Source organism: Diplotaxodon limnothrissa, linkage group LG1, assembly GCF_057381915.1.
Source record: "Diplotaxodon limnothrissa isolate DT_005_m linkage group LG1, D_limnothrissa_male_GT1.1, whole genome shotgun sequence".
Taxonomy (NCBI): domain Eukaryota; kingdom Metazoa; phylum Chordata; class Actinopteri; order Cichliformes; family Cichlidae; genus Diplotaxodon; species Diplotaxodon limnothrissa.
In genome coordinates, this window is record NC_140596.1 from 9125097 (window position 1) to 9138888 (window position 13792).

The window sequence follows — 13792 nt, forward strand, 5'->3', positions numbered from 1 at the left end:
TGTTACCTTCACGGAGTATTAATTAGTAATCATACTAAGTACCGTGCAGTTACACCGCCATCCCAAAGTAGAATATGAGGAGCTTTGACCATATTTAAAGAAAATGATATATAAATAAGAAAAAGGTTCAGGAAGAAAGCAAAGATTATTTTAAAACGATATAAGACAGTTATAATGTACATAAAGCTACTAAGTTAATGAATAAATAAAACAGATCTGAAACAAAGCAGTTACACAGAAGTTATATAATTATTAGGTCTGATTTTGGTATTGTTTTTCCCTTTTCTGTGCATCTTTTCTTTTACCTTTGCAAAAGGTAAGATGGGAAATATATCATTTATTATCCAAACAGTTAGTAAATTACTTTTTTACAGCCGTTAAAAATGAAGTTAACACAATCTGTAAAATAATAGCCTAAATCATTAGGATTGTATCTTAGATCAAATAAAAAGAAATTTGGCAATAACTAATATGAAATAAAAAATAAATACAATTGGGTAAAATATGACTAAATAAAAATATGAAGTATTAAATTAAATTAAAATGTCTTTAATCCAACATACAATAATAAGATTAGAATTTCTTAAAATATGATAATAAATATTAATAATAAATATGATAATAAATAAATTATTAAATTATTCTTTAAAGTGGCTCAACATAGCAAGGCAGTGCAGGGTTGAAATGAAATGACATTATGAGAAAAGAATCAGGAATAATTGGGAATATTTTTGTTATAGTAGTTAAAATAACAACAACAATGACCATAAAAATTTAAAAATATTTATATATATGGTAGCTGTATTTGATTGTTGTAGATTGAAAGATTGTAATAAGTTGTATATTATATTAAGTACAGTACAGTAATTTTAGTAAAAAGTACAGTAATATTTAAAGTTAAATACTAAAATAATAATATTATAAGCAATAATTATGGAGTTTTTTTTTTCTTATAATTTTTTGAAATGTTTGTACATTTTGTACAGTTATAGCTACAGTTTATGTTCTGCCAAAACAAGACAAAACACCCAATAAGTAACGTTAAATAACTTCAATTTAACTGAAAGCATTATTTTTTAATATAAATCACAACACTGCAACATTACATCACCACGACATTACTATGAATTTGTTTGGCCAGGGAATAACTAGTTTCAGTTTTATTGGCATAATATCAAACGCTAAAGCTAAAGACATTTCCTTTTTTTTGGGGGGGGGGGGGGGGGGGGGGTGTTTTTTTACTTTATTTTTGTTTTTTGTTTTTTATTTATTCTGATTATTTTAAGATATCTAGATTTTTGTTTATTTGTTTATTTGTGGTTAAGTAAAAATGTTTTCACAATTAGTATTTAGTTTGAGTTAGCCTAACTATAACTGCTCAGAAGCCTCTGCCTAAAGACATTGACGTTAAAATAAAAATAACCGTTGTTATTATTTTTCATTTAAAATGAACTGCCTTGCAGGGACAGCGTCATCACAGCTGTGGGAGACACGTAAAAAATGTAGACTGTTTAATGGCTGCGAAATTTTCTGCTCTAAACCTCCGGATGTAATCTCGTGTAATATCGTGAGATTATTGTGTGGTTAAATTTCAAACCTGTATTAAGTATCCTTATTTAGTGACTTATTTAATCCCTTTGAGGAAATGTTATTATAATAATTACAAAATAAAAGCCAAAACTGTATCGAAAATGTTAGTACCGCTAAAAATATATTTGTCACATCATTCGTTTCTATTTGTAAGCAAAGGAAACAGTGGAAGGGATGGAAGAGGAAAAGGAGGCGACTTTAGTTGATTAGGCCTCTACCTATCTCCCAAAATCCTTTGCGGCAGGGGAAGGAAAATGAAAACGGCCATGTCGTGGTAGAGATCAGTTGCGAGCGGGATTCATAGTGTCGTTTGACGATATATGTTATGTAGTCTGAGAACTGCAGGTCTGAAAAGAACGCATCCGACGCTTCGTGTGACACAAAACGTTTTCTTCGGAAGTACGCGTGTAAATAAAGTTAAAGGACGAAGATGAGCGGAGGAGGGACACCGTACCTCGGCAGCAAAATTAGCCTCATCTCCAAGGCCGAGATCCGCTATGAAGGAATTTTGTACACGATTGACACAGAAAACTCGACTGTAGCTCTCGCTAAAGGTAAGTTAAGGCACACAGAGAGGGAATACAAGACTCAAAGAGCGTAAAAGTGTTAAGCGAAGGAGAACAGCATTTTTTAGGGTATTTGGCTTTGTTGGTTAGCTTTTTAGTTAGCCAACAGAGCTAACTGGCGCTATAGTTAAGCGCTGTAGTCCTTTGTTTACGTTGTAATTGTGGTAAAGTCAAATGATGTGCACCAAGTGACACATAATTACCACCAGATATACCTTGTTAAAGCATTAATTGCGGCTTATTGGCTCTTTTTAGTGTTTATTTTTTAACATGCGTTTTAGAAACTCTGATTATAATACTCTTGTCTGACAGTATCGCTAAGACCTGGTAGACTGTGCGTATGGGAAGAGTACTAACTTTATCTCGAGCTCATATTATGTGGAATTTATTTTGAACAATGTGGTTAACAAAAATTGATATAACTTGAGGCGTCTGTTTTCTTTAGTCTTTATTCCAACGCTAATTCATAATATTCAGTTCTAACATCGAAAGTTAATGTGAAGTCAACAGTGTTTGTTCTTAACGCAAGGAAATTCTCCTCCTTAATTAATAAAAGTAAAGTCGTGTAAGTTAACCTGTGAGTTTTCCCTACAGTTCGCTCCTTTGGCACTGAGGATCGGCCCACTGACAGGCCTATTCCTCCTCGGGATGAGGTCTTTGAGTACATCATCTTCCGAGGAAGTGATATTAAAGACCTAACAGTTTGTGAGCCACCAAAAGCCACCAGTGCCCTGCCGCAGGACCCTGCCATAGTCCAAGTAAGTCAATTGGTGCGTTCCATTACTATAAAACAGCTGTATAAAGGCTTTTCTTTAAGGCTTCTTGTATGCTAGCTCATGGTGGCACAGGCATGGCTTTATTGAGACATAAGGGAGAGACACTCACTAATTATTCTGTATGTAGAGTTTTTGTGTGTGTGATTTTATAATTAAATAATAGCAATTGAGGTAATCATTCAAAATAATTACTGAAATAATTGCCTAGTGGCATTTTGAGTTGCAAAGCTTGCTTTAAAGGAACTTTGCTGTAGGGCCATCGTTAACATTATTTCAAACACCTGTGTATTACAAGGATCAACTATAAAGAAATTCAGGTAGAAAGTGACAACTATTGTTTTACTGCTTTTTCTTTCTTTGTTACAGAAAATAAGTGATTATCAATGTTTTTAATTATTGCACATTTTAAGAAAATAAAGAAACCAATTAGAAAATACAATAAGCAACAAAAAAATAAAGTGACCACTTGTTGTAGAAGCCCTGAAAACCAGATTCACAAACAAAGGAGTCTGTTAAAATAAAGTGTATTCAAAGTAGAGTCAGGCCTTTTTCCTTCTAGATATGGTATCTTATCTATCTTCTAGATAACACTTTCTAAGATGTACATAGGTTTATTAACAGCTTTGTGTCCAACCAACAGTTGCCCATTCATTTTGTGTTATTTGTTGTTTTGAAATGTAGGCATCAGACATTTATAATCGTATCATAGTATTTTCAGTCATGGTCAACAGCTATGTTTAAAAGTCTTGTAATGTTTTTAACTGGATGTATATTTGTTTGTCTAGTCATCAATTGGATCCTCAAGTGCTGCAGCACCTCCATCATTCCAGGCTCCTGGGTCCTATGCACCTTTCAGCAGGGCTCCTGCCCCATCATACAGCCAGTTTGGTGTTGCACCCATTGGTTCTCAACAGTTTGGATCTACTGGAGCAGTTGGTAAGGAGCTGTGTGAAATAAGCAAGTCAACCACATTAGGGCTGCTCAATTAATCGAATTTTAATCACGATTACGATCTGGGCTTTCAACGATCATTAAAAATGACTGAGCCGATTATTAGCCCCTCCCTCATTTATCCGCGACACCTTAAAGGCCGGTCCGTGAAAATATTGTCAGGCATAAACCGGTCCGTGGCGCAAAAAAGGTTGGAGACCGCTGATTAAGAGGACCCGAGGGAAGCTCGGAAAGCTAAGCAGAAGTTATTTGGAGAGGAGAGTGACTGCTGTTGGTTGAAAAGAGAGGTAAAAAAAAAAAACTTCAGTGGTGTTGCACACTATTTGATATTATTTTTTAAAGTCATTGTTAACCCTTTAAATCCGGTCAGAGCAGCATGCTCCGCTTTGTGTAACTATTTTTAAATCCCTGTAGAACCTGAACCACGTAAGCTAGCGCAATAATTTGTTTTGCATATGAAACCGGAGGAGTTCTACTTACATCTTGTGCCATCAGCTTGTCCTCGGTCACGGTTTCCTTCCACATAAAGCTTTGCAAAAATTGCATAAAAAGCGCTTGCAGGAACAAAAACATAATATTCCAGAAACACGCTTTGCCGATTCGATCAGCTGTTCGTAACACTTCCCACAGTGAAACAGACGTCAGCGCGAACTGTCGCATGTCCGCCATTTCCTGGCCGAAACCGGAAGTGACGTCATTTTCGCGGAAATGTAGTTTTTTACTTGTAGGCCTTAAAAACCTCTACTGGTCATGTTTGACTTTTCTGAATAGTTTCTGGGATGCTTGCACTGCTGGAAATAGTTTGTTTTGATGCACCTGCTGTTTTCTTTGCAAATTTGCATCATAGGATTGTTTTTTTTTGTTTTTCCTGCAGTATATAAAAATTGATGTATCTCCAAGATAAAACTATGAAGACACTCAAAATAAATTTCCTGTTGTTGTAAACTATTTTTTGCAACTTTTTTGTATTTAAAGTTTTGAGGGATAAACCTCTTAAATTTCTCCAAGTAGAAATATATGTAAAAAAACAAAACAAAAACAATATAAATTTTTTTGTAGTTTATTGCACTTTTTTGCAATTAATGTAGTTACTATGGACTTAATGCATACATATTATTAAAATATGGGCTATAACAGTTATTTAGCAACTTGAAATGCTCCCACAAATGGCACTACAACATGTAAAAAAATAATATAAGCTCTGGTGGACTTGGTTCTATAGTAGGTCTTAAAGGGTTAAATAAATATCGTCAAATAATCGCGATCTCAATTTCAGTGAAAATAATCGTGATTATCATTTTTGCCATAATCGAGCAGCCCTAAACCACATTAAAAAGCATTAGGTTTTTCAAGTTCAAACCTGTCCAAACACTCTCTTGGATGGAAATGTAGCAGATGCAGTTAAATCTTTCATTGCTGATATCTGTCTAAATGCTACGTAGTGACCTCAGACAAGCTAAACATCTGTTTCTCAAGCAAATTTGGAGCAACACCTGATTCCTGCTCATTTGAATAGAGCACAGCTGCATGCTGCTTTGAGTTTCCTGCTACACACCTGATCCCTATTGTGTTTTGAACTGGAAACAGCAAAGACAGTTATGCATCATACTTCTAATAAACTGGTGAAGATTTTTTCTCTAAATGTACAGATTGGATTTTTACCTTTTTGTCAGTGAACATCTGTGTCATCCACTGCCAGTAAAATGGAAGTGTGTGAGTAGCTGAAGCTTATCATTCAGCTCTGACAGAATCATCTTCACTACTACCGTGTATTATATATTTTAAGTAGACTGGGGTGAAGGTTACTTTTACTCACAAATACTCCAAAAATGTTTTACACTGCACACAAATCTATTACAAATACAAGGGAAATGCTTACACTGTGGAGTCCTTCACAAGCAGGACTTTAATGGACAGTATGTTTTTCACTTAACACTTTTAATGTGAATTTTTTTTCCCCCCCCTCCATAACAGCAGCTACTTTGGAACAGCTTCTAATTGCCGTTTGTTTGTTTGCAGGACGCACTAGTCCCCAGCTGGATTCTATAAGAAAGAGTCCCACCCTGGAACAGTCAGTGAAGGCCCCACCATCATCCGCCCCAGCTCCACCTGCAGGACAGCGGAGTCAGACAGGGGCAGCAGCTTCCAGAACCACCACCACTGGCATCCAGAAGCCTCCAGACCTCCTGGAGCAGAGAAAAGGTAAAAGTGTAGGTTGTGGCTGGTTTAAAAAGTTATTTGTAGTAAGTTCATAACAGAGCAAAAGAGACATTAATCAGTAATGTTGATTCATTTTATTTATTTATTTTAAGAATGCAAAGCCACAGGATGTAAAGAATACAAATTGTCTGGTGTCTTTAATTATCAGCTTGTTAGTGTGGAAAGAACTAAAATTTAGCACTGGCTATCAAATACTGCTGTTAATAGAGAATCAGCCTAATCAGGCAAGTCATAAACAAGGTGTAAGGCTTGTTTGATGACAAAAGTGATTAAAGTTTGAATTGGATCTTATGTTTGGTAATGGCTACTCTACAGAACCAAAAACTAGAGTTTAACTTCTGAATTTATTCTTTTTAACAAATACAAATAAACCTGAACCCATGCTGCAGTTGAAGCTCATATTATTGTCTTCCTCAGTGCCAAGCCCTGCCAAGTTAAATTGATGACTATTTTCTTTTCCTGTTCAGCTCCTGAGGTTCCGAAGGTAGCGCAGCCAGATAATGAGCAGGGTGCAGTTGAAAACCGGGATCCCAACAAGCGCCAAGGTGGTGAGTAATTTGCACCTTCAGTCAGTAATGTCCACAACACTTACTGCTGTTTACTGATGTGTTCATCTTTTTTATTTTGTAGCTACTCAGCTTTGAAAATTTAAATATATAATGAAAAGCTTTATTGGATTCATGTTGGGATGGCAGTGCCTTTCCTGAAATGCTTTGGGCTAATTTCACGTCAGCCAATTCTCAAAAGTTCCCTCAGAATGTACTTTTGTAATTTATCAAGTGGGAAGCACTATTTTTCTTTTTTAAAGTTTAATACTTAAGTTTGTTTCTGTTGTTTCTCAGCTGGTGTTCAGTCTTCTAACCGCCGTGGCCGTGGAAGAGGAAACCGCAGCAGAGGCAAAGTAAATGTGCGCAGGGATGGCACAGTGAAGTTTGACGAAGACTTTGACTTTGAGACTGCCAACGCCCAGTTTCACAAAGACGAGATTGACAAAGAGCTCCAGAACAAGCTCAAACTCAAAGGTACCACTTAAACAAGTTCTAAACTGCAGCAACTAAAATTGGAGGTTAAATATACCATGATACATATGTGAACATTTCTGCCATTTTAAGTTGTTTGATTTTACAACATTTCTTCCTACAGATGACAAAACTGAAAAGGCACTCAATGGAGAGGAATCAGAGCATCCAGCCAATGAAGGTGCTGCTGAGGAAGAGGAGGCTGTGATAAATACCTGCTACTATGACAAGTCAAAGTCCTTCTTTGATAACCTGTCCTGTGATGATACCAGGTACCTCAATACATCCATTTATTTATTTTTAATCTATTCTGTGGTGGATTAGTTACACAAGGGCATGTTAAGATTTGAGTGACTTAAGTTTTGTCACCGCATCTGTAGAATTTATTTTCAGCGAATATAAGGGAAACCAAATTTTAAATATTCTGCAATGAAAAATTTCCCAGACCTGTAAACAGGGCATCTAAAACCACTTTTGATAAGAGTGAACCTGCTGCAGTCTTCTAAACAACTGGTGTTGCAACTCTGACTGGTACATGAATAATAGAAACTAGGGCTGCTCAATTATGGCAAAAATGATAATCACGATTATTTTCACTGAAATTGAGATCTCGATTATTTGACGATATTTATTTAACAATAACAATGTGTTGAATAATGACTTTAAAGATTGTCATAAAATAGTGTGCAAATACTGATAACAGTGCAAATGTTTGCAATATGAAAAATGTAAACATCTATGTTTAGTGAACTTTGCAGTGTTGCTCTGTGGTGCAGCTACGACACTGTAGCAAAGTTTACACACTGTCTACTTAAGTCACGTCTGACTCCGCGAACCCATAATGTTTCCACACCACTAAAGGTTTTTGTTTTTTGTTTTTTTACCTCTTTTCAATCAACAGCAGTCACTCTCCTCTCCAAATAACTTGTGCTTAGCTTTCCGAGCTTCTCTCGGGTCCTCTTAATCAGAGGTCCCCAACCCCGGGCCTCGGACCGGTACCGGTCCGTGAGTCGTTTGGTACCGGGTTGCGAGAGTTGAGGCTCAGGTGTGAAATGTATAGTTTTCAGGGCTTTTATCGGTTTTCAGCGTTATTTTGTTATAGTTTTTATCGTTTACTCGGTTTTCCTTGGTCTTTTCACGTGTGTTATGAATAAATTTTCTTTTTTTCGGTACCGGTACTAGTTTTATTTTGTATTTATCCGCGACACCTTAAAGGCCGGTCCATGAAAATATTGTCGGGCATAAACCGGTCTGTGGCGCAAAAAAGGTTGGGGACCGCTGCTCTTAATTGTTGTGACACGTGTTCGAAATGCAGAGAGGTGCGCTCGATTTGCCACACGGAGCAGCGCGAGAGTAAAGCACGAGGGAGGGGCTAATAATCGGCTCAGTCATTTTTAATGATCGTTGAAAGCCCAGATCGTAATCGAGATTAAAATTCGATTAATTGAGCAGCCCTAATAGAAACTGAAAAAAGAAAGTCACAGAGCACTTCATTTTATCTGAGAGTTGCACCGTCTATATCTCTCATGTGAAGTCTCACATGTAGTCATAATAGATTTAAAAAGATACACTTGTGTTTTCAGCCCGGCCAGATTATATATTAAAAAAATAAATAAAATAAAAAATCGAGATTTACACAACAAGCAGATTTGGCATGTGAACTGTCAGCAAGGTTCTTCAAAGATGTGTAGAGCTGCACTTAAGAAAAAAAAAAAAAGGTCAGAATCTGTGTTTTTTGTGCCCCTCTGGAGATTCTGCAGTCTGCCTCTGCATAAACTATGCTTTGTATTTAATCAATACGCTGAAAGACTTTTGTTTCTATCTCTTTCAATAAAACAAGTGAAAGAGGTTTTTCCAAAGGGAGAATTTTTCTATGTTAGTCGAGGCTTCGCATGTGAATGGGACACCGAATTGCTACTAGTCCATCCATTGCCGCCCACTGAAGCACTAAAGATGTTTGGGTTTTTCGTGTGTGCAGGAAAATCCAAAAAAAAACAAACTTTTTAATGTTCTGTCATCTGCTCAAAGTTGGAACTTCACTAATGTACAGCCGCTTTTTTTTTTTTTTAGTTCTTAATGCTTGGTTTGTTCACTCTCTAATGAATTTTTGATTAAAAAAAATTTCATGTTAGCCTGTGATGCCTCGCTTTATGTCGTGTAAATTTATTTTCATGTGACTTAAAAAAATAAAAAAAAAATCTGTATCCTTATTGATGTCTGTGTCTCAGGGATCGTAGGCCAACCTGGGCTGAAGAGAGACGAATGAACGCTGAGACATTCGGCATCCCTCTGAGGCACAACCGAGGAAGAGGTGGTTTCCGCGGTCGAGGCTTCATGGGGCCTCGTGGAGGCAGAGGGCGACCGGTAAGCAGAGGCTCCTTCGGACCACCCCGAGGTGCTCCACCTGGATTCAGAGGCGGATTCAGAGGTGGCAGAGGAGGCCGGGATTTCTCTGATTTCGAATACAGGGTAAATCCTTTATGAACTCATTATAGACGGTATAAGATGGACTTAGCTTCCAGATGTGAAAAGTAAATTGCAATTTACTAGTGCATTGTGTTCTGTTCAGTGGCCACCCTTGTGGTCTTGTAGGGGTCAGTGAGCAACAAAGACTCAGTATATCAGTAGGCACCTTCCCAATGAGCTTTAGAACTCACTAGTTTAAGGACATTGTCTGAAACATTAAGTTCATTGTGTAAAATATGGCCATTCTAAGAGTGAAAGTCCAGTTTCATTTGACTTCGCTCTTCAGTTATCATGACAGCAAAAATGTTCATCTTAAGGCATCGTACCAGGATTTTTGCTCAACAGTGAGGTGTCATCGAGGCTGTGTCCATCACTTATGCTCTCTGAAGATCTCACATGTATTTTTTTTCCTAGCAAATAAAGCAGATTGGAAGAAATGATTAACTTTTGTTTTGCATTTTTGCAGAAGGAGAACAAGGTGGCTGCGTAGTACTGCAGTGATGGATCCACGATGAATGGTAGCCAGTCATCATGAAATTATATTCATCCTACAAATTTTCTCAGCATTCAACAGACAAAAAATGAAGACATCTTGTTGGTCACCAGCACCACGGTGGACTGTTCAGGCAGTGAGAGTGCCGCTCCCTCTCTCAGCTTCACAATGAGGCTTTTTGTTTTTTGTTTAGTTTTTTTGCCCCAGAAATATTAGTTTGATAAGCAGTCACCGGATGGACAGGAACACGTGTAAATATACCATGTTTTGGAGTTTGTTCTCTTAATTTACAGTATTGTTTGATATTGAATGCTGTATCCAGAGTGCCCTCTGATACTGTGAGCGGATCACAGTCGGTGTGATCGATAGCTTTATTTTATCTTTTTTCAGTTCCCCTCGACTCCGTTTGATATATTTCTTTGACACCAAAATTCAATGCATCACCTGTTGCACTTTTTTTTTTTTCTCCTCTCAGACGCATGTGTTCAGTATCCTTTCTCGACTTTAAGCATTTTATTTTTCATTAATTCATTCTCAAATGTAGTGAGATCAAAGCCAGCTGAAAAAGCAAAAATCTGAACTTTACTGAATGTATTCTGATCTCATTTTATTCTTCCTGCTCCACAGCAAATTTATTGCCCACCAAAAAAACCCCAGTCCCTCCTAGTTTTTAAGACGTATGTATTCAGTAAGTAGATCAGTCAGTCCTCATAAATCAGATGAATTCTTTCAGCTTTAGGTTGGCAGCCTAGTGCAGCCATTCATTTGATATATGCAGTTTACAGCATATTAGGTATAGATGTATATGTTGACTGCCGTATTTCTTTTTTTTAAATTTTTTTTTTTAACAGTTTCCTGTTATTTGTACCTTTTTTGAGGAAATATTCATTATTAGTAAAATCTGTAGAAGGTGTTTTGTTTTTCCTGTAGGGAAGGACACCTAAACAGGTTAAAACTGACAAAAAACCCAAAACAATGACGTGTTTGAGCTAAACTGATTGTCTGCCAGAAGTATGTGTTATCATTTAAGTACCTGTTAAATGTCCCAAACATGTGGAGTCCTCTGTTAATTTCAGCTTACTTTTGAATTGTCTTACAGTGTTGTCCTCTGAATTGTCGTCTCCCCCACCCTCCCTACTGTTACTACACTCAGCTGTGTCAGATTATTTACTGAAAATGGGAAATATTGTGGATTAAATGATGTCTCAAAGCATATGTTCAAACAAATGACAGCGATGCTGATAGGTGTCAGCCTTCCAGCTTGTTTGTAGCGCTCTTGTTGCATTGTGGTCAGTGTGATTGTTCTCTGAAGTGAATTTATTTTTATTGACTTTGAACAAAGGGACAAGAACTGGATGTGGTGGGATGCCTCTTTTTCTTTTTGGCTCTGATTTAGTGCTTTAGGGAGTGCCTTCAGAGTGGTGGGTTTTTGTACAGCTCTCCCTTTAACGAAAAGGTTACCTTTTCAGACAAGTATCAAAAGCACTACAAGGTGAAATAGATCCTTTCCCGTAGCTTTGGTTGTTTAGAACAGAACAGTTCAGGTGAAAGTGGGCCGTTTAACCGGATTAATCACAGACAGCCGATCACTGCATGGTAGTCGTAAAAAGCATCATTCTATAGGGGCTTTCTCAATAACCAGCAGGATTAAATTTGAGACAAAATATTACTGAACGATTCACAACTGACATGTTTTCATATGTTTGCTACTGCTTCCAGTCACTGGAATTGTAAAACAGGAATAGTTTTCTTGAGAAGCAAAATGGAGTTTTTACGTAAAATAAAGAGTTGTACGATTTACGTCTTGGTTTTTTGTTTTCCACGTGACCCTACATTTTTCCCACAAATCCTGCAGTGAGTTGCATCTAGGTCATCCTTTGTTGCAGAAGTTCCTGTACACACTCACGGGCGCAGTCTGTAAGGTTGTATTTTTAAAGAACTTGCCTATTAGAACATTAAAAAAAAAGGCCTTAACACGGTTTCTCATATTTGATACATGTTTGGAGTCTTTACATTATTATTGCACAGCAATTGGCATTATTAAGCAATAAATAGCAAAAATGGTTGACATAGCAAATACACACAACTCACATGCAGATTTGCTTTTCTTTGATACGATGGTCAATAAAAGATCAAATTTTTAATAAAAAATTCATGATAAAAGAATATTCACCCACTGCTCACCTGATTAGGTAGATATCAAATATATAGATCCTCTGGGCTGTTTCAGAAACCGCTGATCTAAAGTCAGATTCTGTCAGCTTGATAGGTTTGAGACATGACTTTCTTTGGTAATTAGGACATTTCAGTTAATCTTGCAATTAAAATTACTACTACAGCAGCATAAAGAATAAAACAAAGGATCTACAATTTAAACATTATTCCTGGGAAATCGAATGAGAGATGAAACATCTTTGCAAATTTACACAAGTCCAGTTTCCTTCTTTTTCAAGCTCTTGGGTCCAAAACAGCCTGAGACATCACACTTCCGCCTCCATGTTTGATAGTTGATGCCACACACAGTGGAACCATCCTTTCACCTACCCGACAGCGTACAAAGATCCTGAGTGATGAACTGAAGATTTCAAATTTTGATTCATTAGTCCCTAATACCTTCTTCCAGTCTTCAGTAGTCCGATGGTGGTGTTTCATGGCCCAGGCAAGCCTCTCTGCCTTATTCTGACCTCTTAGCAATGGCTCTCTTACTCCAACTCTTCCTGTCAAACCTGCAGCCTGCACAGTAGTTCTTGAGGACTGGAGTTTGAGACCCCTGTCCTACAATATTGGCCACTCCAACAATCAGAGGATTCCCTATGAGCAAGCATTAAGTTACAGTGGGGAGAAAAAACTCCCTTGTAATAGGAAGAAATGTCCAGCAGAACCAGGCTCAGGAAGGGACAGCCATCTGCCGTGACTGGTTGGGGTGGAGGGAGTGAAAATTTAAAAAAAAAAAAAAGCCAAGGTGATAAATATTGGAGCAAGTTGATTATTTTTTTGTTAAAATATTAAGCTGTTGTTATCAGGTTTAAAGGAGTATTGGATTTGCATTGTTTGCACTGTATTTCTGCTGTTGATTACCTTTTCCAACCCCTACTTGTGGTTTTGTCACTTTTGTCTGGGGTCAAAGAAGCAATGCTGGAGACTTGTGTCCCCCTCTGCTCCTCATTTTAATGCAGGGGGAACTCTCAGGCCAGGGTCAAAAAAGGGATGCTTGAGAACCTCCAAGGGTTTGATGCGCTGGTTTGCAAGCAAGGCCAACATCTGTTTAATCAGGCTGACCAATAAATCTGTGCCACTTTCAGGTCCTGTTCTAACTGTGATTACTCGTTTGAGGTCATCAAGATGCTGCAGTGTTATATGTCGAGTGTCCTTGGATTGGTATCCTGTCTCATACTGAAATTGCTCTTCTGTCTTAAATGTCCAGCGCTGTTCGCTGTGGTCGTTTTTTCTGAAATAATATTCTGTGGCCATGCTACAGTCTAGAATATAGTCTGGTGGCTGGCCCTGAGTGTCTGTGATGGATTTTAAAACATCATAATCCATTTTCCCAGGGTAGAGTGGCAACCCTGTAGCAAGCTCCACAGCTAGCCGGCTCAGAGGCCACATGTCAATTGCTTCATTATATGGAATATGAAGCATAACTTCGGGTGCTCTATACCAAATCGTCTGCACAATGGTACCAGGAATCGCTGCACACAGAGGACATACCTG

At 37.6% G+C, this 13792-nt stretch overlaps 1 protein-coding gene across 2 annotated transcripts; it reads left to right on the forward strand.

The window, feature by feature from the left end:
* Window positions 1–1839: 1839 nt before the first annotated feature.
* Window positions 1840–11892, forward strand: lsm14ab (LSM14A mRNA processing body assembly factor b). Of its 2 annotated transcripts, none has more exons than XM_085362732.1 (9): window positions 1840–2144; window positions 2751–2926; window positions 3718–3868; window positions 5903–6085; window positions 6571–6651; window positions 6946–7125; window positions 7247–7394; window positions 9351–9591; window positions 10055–11892. In XM_085362732.1, the coding sequence occupies exons 1-9, from the start codon at window positions 2021–2023 to the stop codon at window positions 10076–10078; spliced, it is 1308 nt and encodes a 435-aa protein (XP_085218858.1). In that variant the 5' UTR covers window positions 1840–2020; the 3' UTR covers window positions 10079–11892. The 2 variants fall into 2 exon arrangements, with proteins under 2 accessions (XP_085218858.1, XP_085218939.1); XM_085362813.1 differs by having other exon boundaries at window positions 2751–2914.
* The last annotated feature ends 1900 nt before the right edge of the window (window positions 11893–13792 follow it).

Coding starts and splice junctions, on each gene's coding strand:
- lsm14ab (XM_085362732.1), top strand. CDS start 2,021: ATGAGCGGAGGAGGGACACCGTACCTCGGCAGCAAAATTAGCCTCATC. Junction 2,145..2,750: donor GACTGTAGCTCTCGCTAAAG/GTAAGTTAAGGC, acceptor TTTTCCCTACAG/TTCGCTCCTTTGGCACTGAG. Junction 2,927..3,717: donor TAGTCCAAGTAAGTCAATTG/GTGCGTTCCATT, acceptor TTGTTTGTCTAG/TCATCAATTGGATCCTCAAG.